Source organism: Anomaloglossus baeobatrachus, chromosome 7 (assembly GCF_048569485.1).
Source record: "Anomaloglossus baeobatrachus isolate aAnoBae1 chromosome 7, aAnoBae1.hap1, whole genome shotgun sequence".
Classification (NCBI taxonomy): domain Eukaryota; kingdom Metazoa; phylum Chordata; class Amphibia; order Anura; family Aromobatidae; genus Anomaloglossus; species Anomaloglossus baeobatrachus.
Genome location: NC_134359.1, coordinates 147495105 through 147508709, shown reverse-complemented (window position 1 = coordinate 147508709; position 13605 = coordinate 147495105). Strand labels below are relative to the sequence as shown.

General features: G+C 45.6%; 1 protein-coding gene across 12 annotated transcripts in view; it reads left to right on the top strand.

Moving 5' to 3' along the window:
* OSGEPL1 (O-sialoglycoprotein endopeptidase like 1) overlaps positions 1 to 13605 on the top strand; it is a 1349050-nt gene that overhangs the window by 232018 nt on the left and 1103427 nt on the right. For all 12 annotated transcript variants that reach the window (XM_075317748.1, XM_075317740.1, XM_075317741.1 and 9 more), the window contains one exon: positions 6634 to 6838. In XM_075317748.1, coding sequence (XP_075173863.1) covers positions 6634 to 6838 — 205 coding nt within the window. The remainder of the gene's footprint in view (positions 1 to 6633; positions 6839 to 13605) is intronic.

The following is a 13605-nucleotide window of genomic DNA, read 5'->3' as shown; positions in this document are numbered from 1 at the left end:
AAAGTTTGGAGAAGAAAGGGAACGGCACATGATCCAAGGCCCACCACATCCTCTGTAAAACATGGTGGAGGCAACGTGATGGCATGGGCATGCATGGCTTTCAATGGCACTTTGTCACTTGTGTTTATTGATGACATAACAGCAGACAAGAGTAGCCGGATGAATTCTGAAGTGTACCGGGATATACTTTCAGCCCAGATTCAGCCAAATGCCGCAAAGTTGATCGGACGGCGCTTCATAGTACAGATGGACAATGACTCCAAACATACAGCCAAAGCTACCCAGGAGTTCATGAGTGTAAAAAAGTGGAACATTCTGCAATGGCCAAGTCAATCACCAGATCTTAACCCAATTGAGCATGCATTTCACTTGCTCAAATCCAGACTTAAGACGGAAAGACCCACAAACAAGCAAGACCTGAAGGCTGCGGCTGTAAAGGCCTGGCAAAGCATTAAGAAGGAGGAAACCCAGCGTTTGGTGATGTCCATGGGTTCCAGACTTAAGGCAGTGATTGCCTCCAAAGGATTCGCAACAAAATATTGAAAATAAAAAAATTTTTTTGGGTTTGGTTTATTTGTCCAATTACTTTTGACCTCCTAAAATGTGGAGTGTTTGTAAAGAAATGTGTACAATTCCTACAATTTCTATCAGATATTTTTGTTCAAACCTTCAAATTAAACGTTACAATCTGCACTTGAATTCTGTTGTAGAGGTTTCATTTCAAATCCAATGTGGTGGCATGCAGAGCCCAACTCGCGAAAATTGTGTCACTGTCCAAATATTTCTGGACCTAACTGTATATATAATTGGCAATTGATTTACCCACATGATTGCTTTTAATTCATGTTATCCTAGGCTAATACCTATAATAGTACATATGTGGATATCAATGGACAATCCAAGGACAATTGTAATTAAATTCGTACAAAAAGGAGAAAAAACGTCCAAAAGTCCTATTTATTGCAAACACCTATTTATTCATTGATAAGAGACAGGAGATAGACACCACAGTGTTCGATTAAAAACAGTGAAATAAAGGACTGTGAATGACCATACATATAACAACCTTATAGACAAATTTCCGTCATTTTCAGGTAGTAGTTATAACCTCATTACTTATCATCGGGTCTTATTAGAACTGTATATATATCAATACCGTACCCAATCATTACATGTGCAAAGATCTTAGGGGGGGTCCGACCATAAAATGTATCATATACTAACAGAATTATAATACAATCAACTGGCAGGGTTTATATGTAGATATAGTCATAAGCTACACTGGATTTCAGCCAATATAACTGCAAGGGGATTGCATATAATATATTCATTACTGGGAAGTAAAGAAATCCGACCATTAGTTATATAGCATAAACAAATATAGTGCAATCATCCAGCAGTATACATATACTAGTATATTGATCCAAATCTACCAAGATGACAGCTTATATGTCTCCATAGGGGTTGTATATAATGAAACCAATCACCAGGTGTCAGCAATAACACTCCATCTTACGTTCCCAAAAAAAGAACCATATAATGTAACATCTACTAACAGAATTATAATGCAATCACCTGGCAGGATTTATATGTAATATAGTCATAAGCTACAAAGGTTTACAGCTAATATAACTGCAAGGGGATTGCATATGATATATGTATTACTGGGAAGGAAAAACATCCGACCATTAGTTATATAGTATAGAATATATAATGCAATCAGCCAGCAGAATACATATACTAGTATATTGATCCACAGCCAGCATAGACATTAGCCTATATATCCCCATAGGAGTAGTATATAATAAATTAAACCACCAGGTGTCAGTAATGGCACACCATCCTAAATTCCCAAAGGAATGAGGTTATACGATAATGTAAGTACAATTACCTGCACAAGATTATGATCAATCACATCCAAGGACGCCCTACGCGCGTTTCGGCAACGCCTTCGTCCAGGTGCAAGAGCAGGATGGTAACTGCAGCCTTTTATACTCATATCTGCATATCAGGATGCGGGCAACTCCCATGGTAACGCATGCGTTGCCATGGCACTTCCCGACGCCCGCCTGCCGCCGCGTCATGTCGGGGCGGCACCCGGTACAGTCACATGATCGGGATGACGTCCGTCCATAGAGATACGGCGGCCGGAGAGGGCCAGGGAAACCACCGCACGCATGCGTACTGGGTGCCCGCATACCGATACTAGACATAGGCACTGCAATAAGCATTATAGCTATGCAGGTATAGTAGAATACTGCTGCAACATTAAATATAAATATACATATAGGCAAGTACAGTCATTTGAATAAACATTGTATCTAAATGCATCTGTTTTGATCAAAAAACATCAAACAAACAATATATCTCCCATTGGCAATTTCAATATGTCAACATACATGCGTCACCATGGGAGTTGCCCGCTTCCTGATATGCAGATATGAGTATATCTTGGTAGCTTTGGATCAATATACTAGTATATATATACTGCTGGATGATTGCACTATATGGTTTATGCTATATAACTAATGGTCGGATTTCTTTCCTTCCCAGTAATGAATATATTATATGCAATCCCCTTGCAGTTATATTGGCTGAAATCCAGTGTAGCTTATGACTATATCTACATATAAACCCTGCCAGGTGATTGCATTATAATTCTGTTAGTATATGATACATTTTATGGTCTGACCCCCCCTAAGATCTTTGCACATGTAATGATTGGGTACGGTATTGATATATATACAGTTCTAATAAGACCCGATGATGAGTAATGAGGTTATAACTACTACCTGCCAATGACGGAAATTTGTCTATATGGTTGTTATATGTATGGTCATTCACAGTCCTTTATTTCATTGTTTTTAATCGAACACTGTGGTGTCTATCTCCTGTCTCTTATCAATCAATAAATATGTGTTTGCAGTAAATAGGACTTTTGGTCGTTTTTTCTCCTTTTTGTACAAAATGCTGTCTGCGTTAGATCTAGGTACCTTCCCTCATTTCTGCAATGCATGGGAATCAGAACTCCAGGCGGAGTTCCCTAGGGAGCAATGGGTCAGAAGTTTCCACCTAACCCACAAGTCGGCGGTGGCCACAAGGTGCTAAGAGACCTGTTACAAAATCAGCTACCTATGGTATCTGGTCCCAGCGCTGCTCGATAAATGGTGCTCAGACATATCTGACGTCTGTTGGCGATGTGGAACCCCAGGGGGTAACATGTTACATATTTGGTGGCAGTGCCTGCCTGGGCTTGGTGTCTTTCTGCAGAGGTGTCCTGGAGATTATTCTCGAGGTCACTGGAGGAAAAGTCCCCAGTCAAGCACACCTTTAAGAAGTCACTTCTGAGGTACCTTCTTCAGGCCAACAAGGTGGTTATCTTGCGCCACTGGAACTGCACTGTGCCTTCGTCCCTGAAGGAATGGTTTGAGGAAATAAATATGACCTTTCTTCATGGAACGGGTAATGGCCCAGTTGCGTGGGGAGGCTGTCGCCACTGCCACCAAGTGGTTCTACTGGGTGACGTTTGTATCAGGACCTAAGTTTCTTACCATTTGGTAGGCCCCTGCCTGGGTCCCCCACTGAAGGTGTATCATTCTGTATGTCCTCTTACTATCCGCTCTGAGACTGCTGGGTTCACTGTGGTCTCCGAGGTTTCTTCACACTTCCCTTTCCCCTGTGTCAACTATCCCACTCTTGCTCCTCCCTATCTCTACTTTCACCTCTTTTTTTTTTTTTTCCTTTTCTTTGGGTCACTCGGGTGTACCTACACCTTTCGGGGTACCCCTCCAAACATGACTGTTATTCTGCATCCGATTGAGACTGCTGACTTGTCTTTATTGTTGTTATTTTTACTTATGTAAAATGAAAAAAATACTAAAATTTCAAAATAAAAAAGTACAGCAATAACATATAAAAAGGGACCTGAGGAAATGTAAAAATAACGTAGTCTGCCAGACTATCAAGTATAACACTGTCCAAGTTGAAGAATAAGCTTAATCAAATCTTCATAAAACAAGATGGTAAGGTGAGCATTAATAAAATGACCAATAAATAGGTAAATGTGACATGGTCAGGAGAAGTAGAACTTATGTAGGTACTGGCAGGGGTGGAGGGGTCTGAGGTTATTCATCACTCTGCTAATATCTAAATGAGTTCTATTAATACTTACCTTATTTTTATATAAAGTTGTTTTGCGGCAGCACCTAGCACTTTGTGGTAGTTTATCTAGTATTGAACTTTGTGCATATTTATTGGTCACTTTTTATTGTTCAACATTTATAGCGGTGCTTTTTTTGGTTAGGGAAATTTTCCTCTTTATATGTACGTGATCATTTTTGTAGTGTAAACTATAAAGTTAGCTTCAAATAATGAACAAATTATCAGGCTTTATAGGTAAGGTGCAATAGAAATATAATGCAGTTTTGAATTTTATTTGGAAAGTTTATTGGTAATCCAAAATGTTTGAATGGATTTACTATCGTGGTAAAACCAATTTAAGGAGCCATTTCAGCATTTTTTGTTTTATTGCCCTTCTGATACTAATCAGTACTATGTGTGTGCTGATCACGGTCTTCCATTTTCAACACTGCTTCGGTACTGGCCTGCATCACGTATCCCCCAATTCTGGGTTTCTGTCCATTATTTCCTTTTCTATGAAAGTCTTGTTCTAACTTTAACACACTTAAATTGAGATACTGTGTTTTCCCCAAAATAGGACACTAGGGCATATTTTTGGGGTAGGGCTTATTTTTGGGGAAACACGGATTGGGGTATGATTACCTCCCAAAAAAGTCACACACCCCCAGGAGAATCATACTTACCAGACCCCAGACATCTGCATTGATTCCCGGTCCTCCTGGAATGGTTCTGCGATCCACAGCAGAAGCTCCCAGTAGCTCCTTGTGTAATCCACAGCGGTCCTTTCACAGCTGTCCTCCCACACATCAGATCACAGTAACATCACACACACACAAACATCCAGTGATAGTGTACTGCTTCCGGCTGGCAGGGGGACCTGGGACACTGTGGAATGCAATGACATGAGATGGAATGCACCAATGCATTCCACTGCATCCCAGGTCGCCGGAGCAGTACTTTATCACTGGATGTGTTTATTTGTATATGTGTGCGTTCCACTGCAGGTCCTCGATGTGTACCACCGCAGGTCCTCGCATTCCATAGCGTCCCATTGGGGGTCTGGTGAGTTTGATTGCGGGATGTCTTTTCTCTTTTGGGGGTATCTGCTTTTTATGATGAACTGTCCTGCAGTATTCGTTAACTTTTTTTTAGCTGCATGGACACTTCATTATTGAACCGCAACTAGAGCTTACTTTTGGGCTAGTGCTTATATTTGTCTTACTCCGAAAATTACTGCTAGGGCTTATTTTCGGGGTAGGGTTTGTTTTAGGGCAAGCACAATATTCAGCTTTAGTCCACATAAAAGACGCTGTATGAAGTGGCAGAGCACAATGGTTGTCATGTGATGCAGGAGACGACTGGAGTGAAACTAGAGATGGCAGAAGACAGCACTGGGTATGCAACTTAATGCACACATTTTATACAGTACACATCAGTGATAAGTAACAGAAGGGGCAATAAAAAAGAAACCTCTGGAGTGGTCCTTAAAGGGAACCTGTCATCAGAAATTTAGCACTAAACCTAAAAGTTTCCCCTTCTGCAGCTCCTGGGCTGCATTCTAGCAAGGTTCCTATTGTTCTTGTGCCCCCTTTCAGACCAAAATAAAGACTTTATAAAGTGGTACCTTTTTGTATTCAAATCTTGATAATGGTACACGGGGGCGGGCTCTCTGGTGTCCGTTAGTCTGCCTCCTGCCACTTTAGGCCATCCCCCATCACGCAGTTTCATACCTCAGGAGGCCGCCCAGTGCGTCCGAGGTCTCGTGCATGCGCTGTGCCACTCTAGTGGGACTGTGCAATGTGCACAGTGTAGACCGCTGGTGATGTTTTGCGCAGGCATGAGATTATGGGCGGCGCTGTGATTTTCATCAGCAAGTACCCGCCCATGATCTCGTGCTCGCACTTTCACCGCCGCCTCCACCGTTCTGCGCAAGCGCTGGCCAGCTTACCTCACGTCACCTCTTTCCCATCTTGCCCTGGAGCAGGAAATAGATGGGAGGAGCGGAGCAGGACACCAGCGATCTGGAGGAGACGCGGAGAGGAGCTACCGACGTACATAGTAAAAAAAAAAGATGTGGCACGGCGCATTTGCGAGACTTCGGACGCACTGGGCGGCCTCCTGCGGTATGAAATTGCGCGATGGGGGATGGCCTAAAGTGGCAGGAGGCAGACTAACGGACACCAGAGAGCCCGCCCCCGTGTACCATTACCAAGATTTGAATACAAAAAGGTACCACTTTATAAAGTCTTTATTTTGGTCTGAAAGGGGGCACAAGAACAATAGGAACCTTTCGAGAATGCAGCCCAGGAGCAATCTTTTAGGTTTAGTGCTAAATTTCTGATGACATGTTCCCTTTTAAATGATTTTACTGTTGCATATCCTTTCAATAGTACAGCACTGGTCAATCATATATCACTGTTTGTGACCTGAACTGTTATTGGGTGGAAATAAAACAAAACTGCATATTCACATATATGTAATATTTCCCTTCAGGTTGCTAGAAGACTCTCATTGTTCAAACTAGCTGAATGTTCCTCAATGAGTGGCGGACAATCCATAGAGTACTTGGCTCAGTTTGGTGAAAAGACGTTTATCAACCACAAACCTCCAATGACACATTACCAAGACTGCAACTTTTCTTTTACTGGATTGCGCAACCATTATAATTGTCTCATTAAAAATCTAGAGGATAAAGAAGGTATATGTAGTTTTGTGTTAATTTTCCGTGTGTTTTTTTTTTTTTTTCTTGTTTTCCATTTGTTCCATCCACATCAAATATGCCTAAGCAGTTTGAATGGTCAAGTTAAAACAATCAATGTAAATGACTGTTTGAAATGGCTATGTGATGGCATCTCTTATGATAAGTTACTCATTCAGATTTGCTAATTGTTGTCCGTTTGCCTAACTGTGAAATTGTAACTTCACATCATTATTATGGTAGCTGTGTTTTCCATCTTTTCTAACTTCACTTCCAAGGGCTTATTCAGATGAGCATTTATTTGGTCCATTTATGCCATGAACTAGACACGGGGAGCACAGGGACCCAGTATTGTCATCATGAAAGTGCATATTGCAATTTTTTTTATGCTGCTGATGGTCCATGTGGAAAAAAAATCATGGTATGCACTATTCCGGTCCGTGAAATGCATACAATGTAAAAGCAGCTGCAACACCAATGTGCAGTGCCCATCACCTTCCTAATTGTTGTAACACAACTGGCCCATTTTTTCTCCTTAAAGAGAATCTTTCACCAGGTTTTTGCTACCTCATCTGAGAGTAGCATAATGTATAGGCAGAGATTCTGATTCCAGCGTTGTGTCACTTACTGAGGTGTTTGCTCTCATTTTGATAAAATCATTGTTTACTCTGCTGCAGATATAGCAGTTATACAGAGCTCATGAATATGCTGGACTACCTGGCAACACGCCAAGTAAACGGTGATTTTATCAAAAGTACATGAAGCAGCCCAGTAAGTGAAACACTGCTGGAATCAGGATCTCTGCCTTTACGTTATCCTGCTCTCAGATTAGGTGGCAAACCCCTGGTGACAGATTCCCTTTTAAAGACGGGCAATTTTTCATTTTTGCACTTTAGTTTTTTCTTCTCCTTATTCCAAGAACCATAATTTTTGTTATTTTTCGATTGATCGAGCTATGTAAGGGATTGTTTATTGGAAGGTGCGTTGTACTTTTGAATTACACAATCTATTTTATCAGGATGTAATAGTAAGCGGCCAAAAAATTTTGAGTTTGGAGAAATAGCAAAAAAAGTTAAATTCGCCAGTTATTTTTGGGATTCTTTATTTCAATAGTTTGATTAAATCTGCCAATGTGCAGGGAAAGATGCTGGCCCAGTGTGTGAGCCCGCATCAAAGGCAGCTAGACAACCCATGATAGACATAGTCCGTCATCGGTTTTTAAGGGGTTAAGTAAGCTTTTTGTTTGTTGTAAATTAAAATAAGGGTACCGTCACACTTTAGAGATGCTCTAGTGATCCCACCAGCGAACTGACCTGACAGGGATCACTGGAGCGTCGCTACATGGTCGCACGTGAGCTGTCAATCAGACAGATCTCCACAGCGATCAGAGATCAGCCACCAGCGACCCGTGTAACGACGCTGTGCTTGGTAACCATAGTACACATCGGGTTACTAAGCAAAGCGCTTTGCTTATAGTTACCCGATGTGTACCTTGGTTACGTGTGCAGGGAGCCAGCTTCAAGATGCTGCGGGCGCTGGTAACCAAGGTAAATATCGGGTAACCAAGCAAAGCCTTTGCTTGGTTACCCGATGTGTACCTTGGTTACCAGCGTCCGCAGAAGCCGGCTCCCTGCACATTCAGATCGTTGCTCTCTCGCTGTCAAACACGGCAATGTGTGCTTCACAGCAGGAGAGCAACGACCAAAAAATGAACCAGAGCAGTGTGTAACGATCAGTGATTTCACAGCAGGGGCCAGGTCGCTGCTTAGTGTCACACACAGCGAGATCGCTGATGAGGTCACTGGTACGTCCCAAAATCTGTGACTCAGGAGCGATGTCGCTAACGATTTCGCTAGCGATCTCGCTATTTGAGAAGTACCCCTAAGTCACAAAGTGATAAACTGCTTCTGGACTGCCCAGAGACATTAACCTCTTAACGACACTTGAAATACCCCATACGTCATACAAGTCGGTGTGTTCCCAATTTGTGACATACAGGGTATGTCATGGCGATCACGGGGCTTCAAGGTGCTGTGCCCCCACAGTTGCCACTGGGTCTCCTGCTGATGTTACAGCTGAGAGCTGGCTCTTACTGCCAGGAGCGGTGCCCTCACCACTCCCGGCTGTTTAACCCTTAAATGTGGCAATTAATAGCAATCGCAGCATTCAGGAGGCAGGGAGAGGATTGTGCTCCTCTCCCAAGCGATTGTGTCCCTGTAATGCAGTCACAGGGACCTGATCGTTGCCATAGTAACCAGGGCTGTGGAGTCTGAGTCGAAGTTGTGGAGTCGGAGCTCATTTTGGTGGAGTCGGAGTCGGTATAAAATGCACCGACTCGGACTCCTAAAATATATTCTAAATTGGGGACAGTAGTGCAATGCAGAATGTGCTGAATATTTTACTAAATAATATTTAGTATAATGCTTATATTTAAGTGAAAAATGTATTGTAGTACAATGTGAACATCAGATATTTAATTATTTTTATGATACAATAATCAAGATATTTAGATAGAACATAAATTATATTTATTGGAATACAACTTTAGAACACAAAAAACTAATAAATTGTATATATGTAATACAATATGTAATATATATATATATACACACACAAGATATATATGTAATCTACTGTATATTACATAGTGTATTACATATTTACAATTACAGTTTTTTGTGTTCTAAGGTTGTATCCAATAAATATATTTTATGTTCTATCCAAATATCTTGATTATTGTATCATAAAAACTATTAAATGTCTCATGTTCACATACACATGTTCATGTACTACAATAAATTTCTTCAGCGCTCTATTGGGAGACCCAGACGATTGGGGTATAGCTACTGCCCTCTGGAGGCCACACAAAGCACTACATCAAAAGTGCAAGGCCCCTCCCCCTCTGGCTATACCCCCCCCGTGGTATCACGGGTTCTCCAGTTTTAGCTTTGTGTGCGAAGGAGGTCAGACATCCATGCATAGCTCCACAGATTTTAGTCAGCAGTAGCTGCTGACTATTTCGGATGGAAGAAAAGAGGACACATATAGTGTCCCCAGCATGCTCCCTTCTCACCCCTGGATGGTGTTGTAAGGTTGAGGTACCTATTGCTGGTACGGAGGCTGGAGCCCACATGCTGCTTTCCTTCCACATCCCCCTGAGGGGCTCTGTGGAAGTGGGATCCTGCCGGCCTCAAAGCTCTGACGCCGGGCTCCATCCACAGACCCATTTGAACCTGCTGGATGTGGAGCTGGAGTACCGTTCAGGGACATGGCCCTGCACCATTACAGGTACTCTGTGTCCCCGTACACACAGGCACAGCACACTCCAGACTTGCTGGGTGTGCTAGTGCGCCGGGGACAGTAATGGGTTACAGTCACTGCAGCTTTGCTGAGTGACTTTGTGTTTGGGGAACTACCGCGCCGGACGCTCCGGGAGCGGCGGCGCGGCTGGGACTTGTAGTTCGCCGGGGACTGGGCGCCGACCGCGCTTTTACGGCGGCGGCGCTTATAAATCCAGTCCCCGGCTTCTGCGGCCTAGTGCCGCTTCGTTCCCGCCCCCTCCCTGTCACTCAGGGAAGGGGACAGGCGCTGAGCAATCAGCAGCGCCGAGGGCTGGAACCTTTTTACATGCTCCAGCCCTCTCACTGCACACTGTCGGGCGCCGGATTCCCGCTCTGCCTTGGGGGCACGCCCACGGCCCGCCCCTCCTCACACGAGCTGGGGAAGAAGCCGGCAGCCATTACTGAAGTCCAAGCTCGGATTTTCAGCAACCAGGCAGGACGGTGGCGATCATACACCCGCTTATAGGCGGGCGGTAAGAGGCACACATAGTGCTGATCACAGATAACTGCATGTATTGCTTGTGCTGCAGTGGTCATTTGTACTTTATGCCTGTATGCTATACATTGCACTGTACGGTCACCAATCTTGGCTATATAATTCTAGATAGCTCGTCGGCAGCGGCAAAACAGCAACACAGATTTTCAGTGCTGTTTTTACTACATGGGATGCTGTTCATGACACCGTCCCATTGTGTGCATGCTCCCCCGTAGCTCGTGCCGGGGTCTCTAGCACTTCGTCTGCCTGGGTCTCTACTAGTTGTGGCCAAAGAAACCACCTGTCAACCCTGTCCATGGACAGGGACGGAGTAGTCATAATATAGAGACTTGCAGTCCAGACAGGCCATGGGCAATCTACTTGACCAAAAGGCAGCTCTTCAGGGCTTTGATACTGACATAGCTATCGATCCGGATACACCGGGTGGTAACGCCATACGGAATGATCCTATACCGTCCATCAATGGAAGGTTGGATCTTTCTCCCTCAGCTCCCCCAGTGGAGATAGGAGACGAACAGGAGAAGTCCCTTTTCAGTATCTCACACAGATGTTGAGTATTTTTCTGGCCACGCTGACTTCAGAGAAGCAGTCCAGGAACACCACGCTTACCAGATAAGCGTCTTCTCCAAACGTTTTTAGGATACACGTTATCCCTTTTCCCCTGACGCGGTCAGTGCTGGACCCAGGGTCCAAAGGTGGATTCTCCAATCTCCAGGCTTGCGTCTAGAGACATAGTTGCACTGGAGATGGGGCTTCACTTAAAGACGCCAGTCACAGACAGATGGACTCTGGTTGAAATCTGTCTAGGAAGCTATCGGCGTGTCGGTTGCTCCGGCATCCACAGCCGTATAGGCAACCTAACCTTTTCAGCTGTTCTTGCGCAGCTGGCCTTGAGCACAGGGACATCTGTACCGCAGAGGCGTCCGTAACCCGCAATGTCTGCACTGCGACTTACCCTGTTAATACTGTCCTAAAAGTACAGTCGAGGTTTCGGTCCTTCCCAAGCTCCGGTAGGTCCCAATTGTCCTCGGGCAAAAGGGCTACTAAACCTCAGACGGGCTCAGATTCCGGCCGGGCTCAATCACGCCCAAGGAAGGCAGTCGGAGGAACCGCTACAAGGCGGTCTCCTCAGGACTCTCAGTTCTCTCTCTCTCTCCGCATCCGCGGTTGATGGCAGAACCCCCCGCCTTTGGCGACATTTAGCTGCCACAGGTCACAGACCGGTGGGTGGCGAACATTGTGCTCACGTGCACAGGACAGTGTTCTAATCTCGTCCTCCGACTCCATTTCCCTGCTGCAGGCGGTGGATGCTCTAAGAGCAGAAGGAGTGGTGATCCCTGTCCCCCCTCAGGAACGAGGGCGAGGGTTTGTACTCCAATCTCTTTGTGGCTCCAAAAAAGGACGGTTCCTTCCGTCCCGTTCTGGTCCTGACACTGCTCAACGAGCATGCGAACTCCAGGCGGTTCCGGATGGGATCCCTCCGATCCGTCATTACCTCAATGTCTCGAGGAGACTTCCTTGCCTCAACAGACATCAAAGATGCCTATCTCCACGTGCCAATTGCTACGGAGCACCAACGTTTTCTACGTTTTGTGATAGGAGACGAACATCTTCAGTTCGTAGCTCTGCCATTCAGTCTGGCGACAGCCCCACGGGTGTTCACCAAGGTCATGGCAGCAGTGGTAGCAGTCTTGCACTTTCAGGGACACCCGGTGATTCCATACTTGGACGATCTACTCGTCAAAGCACCCTCCCTCGAGGCATGCCAACGCAGCCTGAATGTTACGCTGGAGACTCTCCAGACTTTCGGGTGGATCATCAATTTGGCAAGGTCAAATCTGTCTCCGACTCAATCACTAACGTATCTCGGCATGGAGTTTCATACTCTATCAGCAATAGTGAAGCTTCCGCTGAACAAGCAGCGTTCACTGCAGACAGAGGTGCAGTCTCTCCTTCAAGGCCAGTCGCACCCCTTAAGGCGCCTCATGCACTTCCTAAGGAAGATGGTGGCAGCCATCGAGGCAGTTCTCTTTGCGCAGTTTCATCTGCGCCAACGGCAATGGGACATTCTCCGCCAATGGGACGGGCAGTCAACCTCCCTGGACAGGGAAGTCTCCCTTTCCCAGACGGCCGAGGACTCTCTGCTATAGTGGCCATAGCCCCCATCCTGGGCACTGGTCACGACAGATACGAGTCTGTCAGGGTGGGGAGCAGTTTGTCTCCGCCACATGGCTCAGGGGACGTGGACTCAGCAGGAGTCCACCCTTCAGATCGATGTTCAAATCGGGGCAGGGTATCTTACCCTATTAGCCTTCCAGAAGCGGCTAGAAGGAGAGCAGATCCGAATCCAGTCGGACATCTCCACAGCGGTGGCATACATCAACCACCAAGAAGGGGCGCGCAGTCAGCAAGCCTTCCAGGAAGTCCGGCGAATTCTCATGTGGGTGGAGGGCACAGCATCCACCATATCCGCAGTTCACATCCCGGGCGTAGACAACTGGGAAGCAGACTTCCTCAGTCGCCAGGGTATGGACGCGGGGGAATGGTCCCTTCACTCGGACGTTTTTCAGGAAATCTGTTGCCGCTGGGGGGTGCCGGACGTCGACCTAATGGCGTCTCGGCACACCAACAAGGTCCCGGCATTTATGGCACGATCGCGCGATCACAGAGCTCTGGCGGCAGACGCCTTAGTGCAAGATTGGTCGCAGTTCCGGCTCACATATGCGTTTCCACCTCTGGCACTCTTGCCCAGAGTACTGCGCAAAAATCAGATTCGATTGCAGCCGCGTCAGACTCGTCGCACCAGACTGGCCGAGGAGATCGTGGTACCCGGATCTGTGGCATCTCACGGTCGGCCGACCGTGGTCACTACCAGACCGACCAGACTTACTGTCCCAAGGGCCGTTTTCTCCATCGGAATTCTGCGGCCC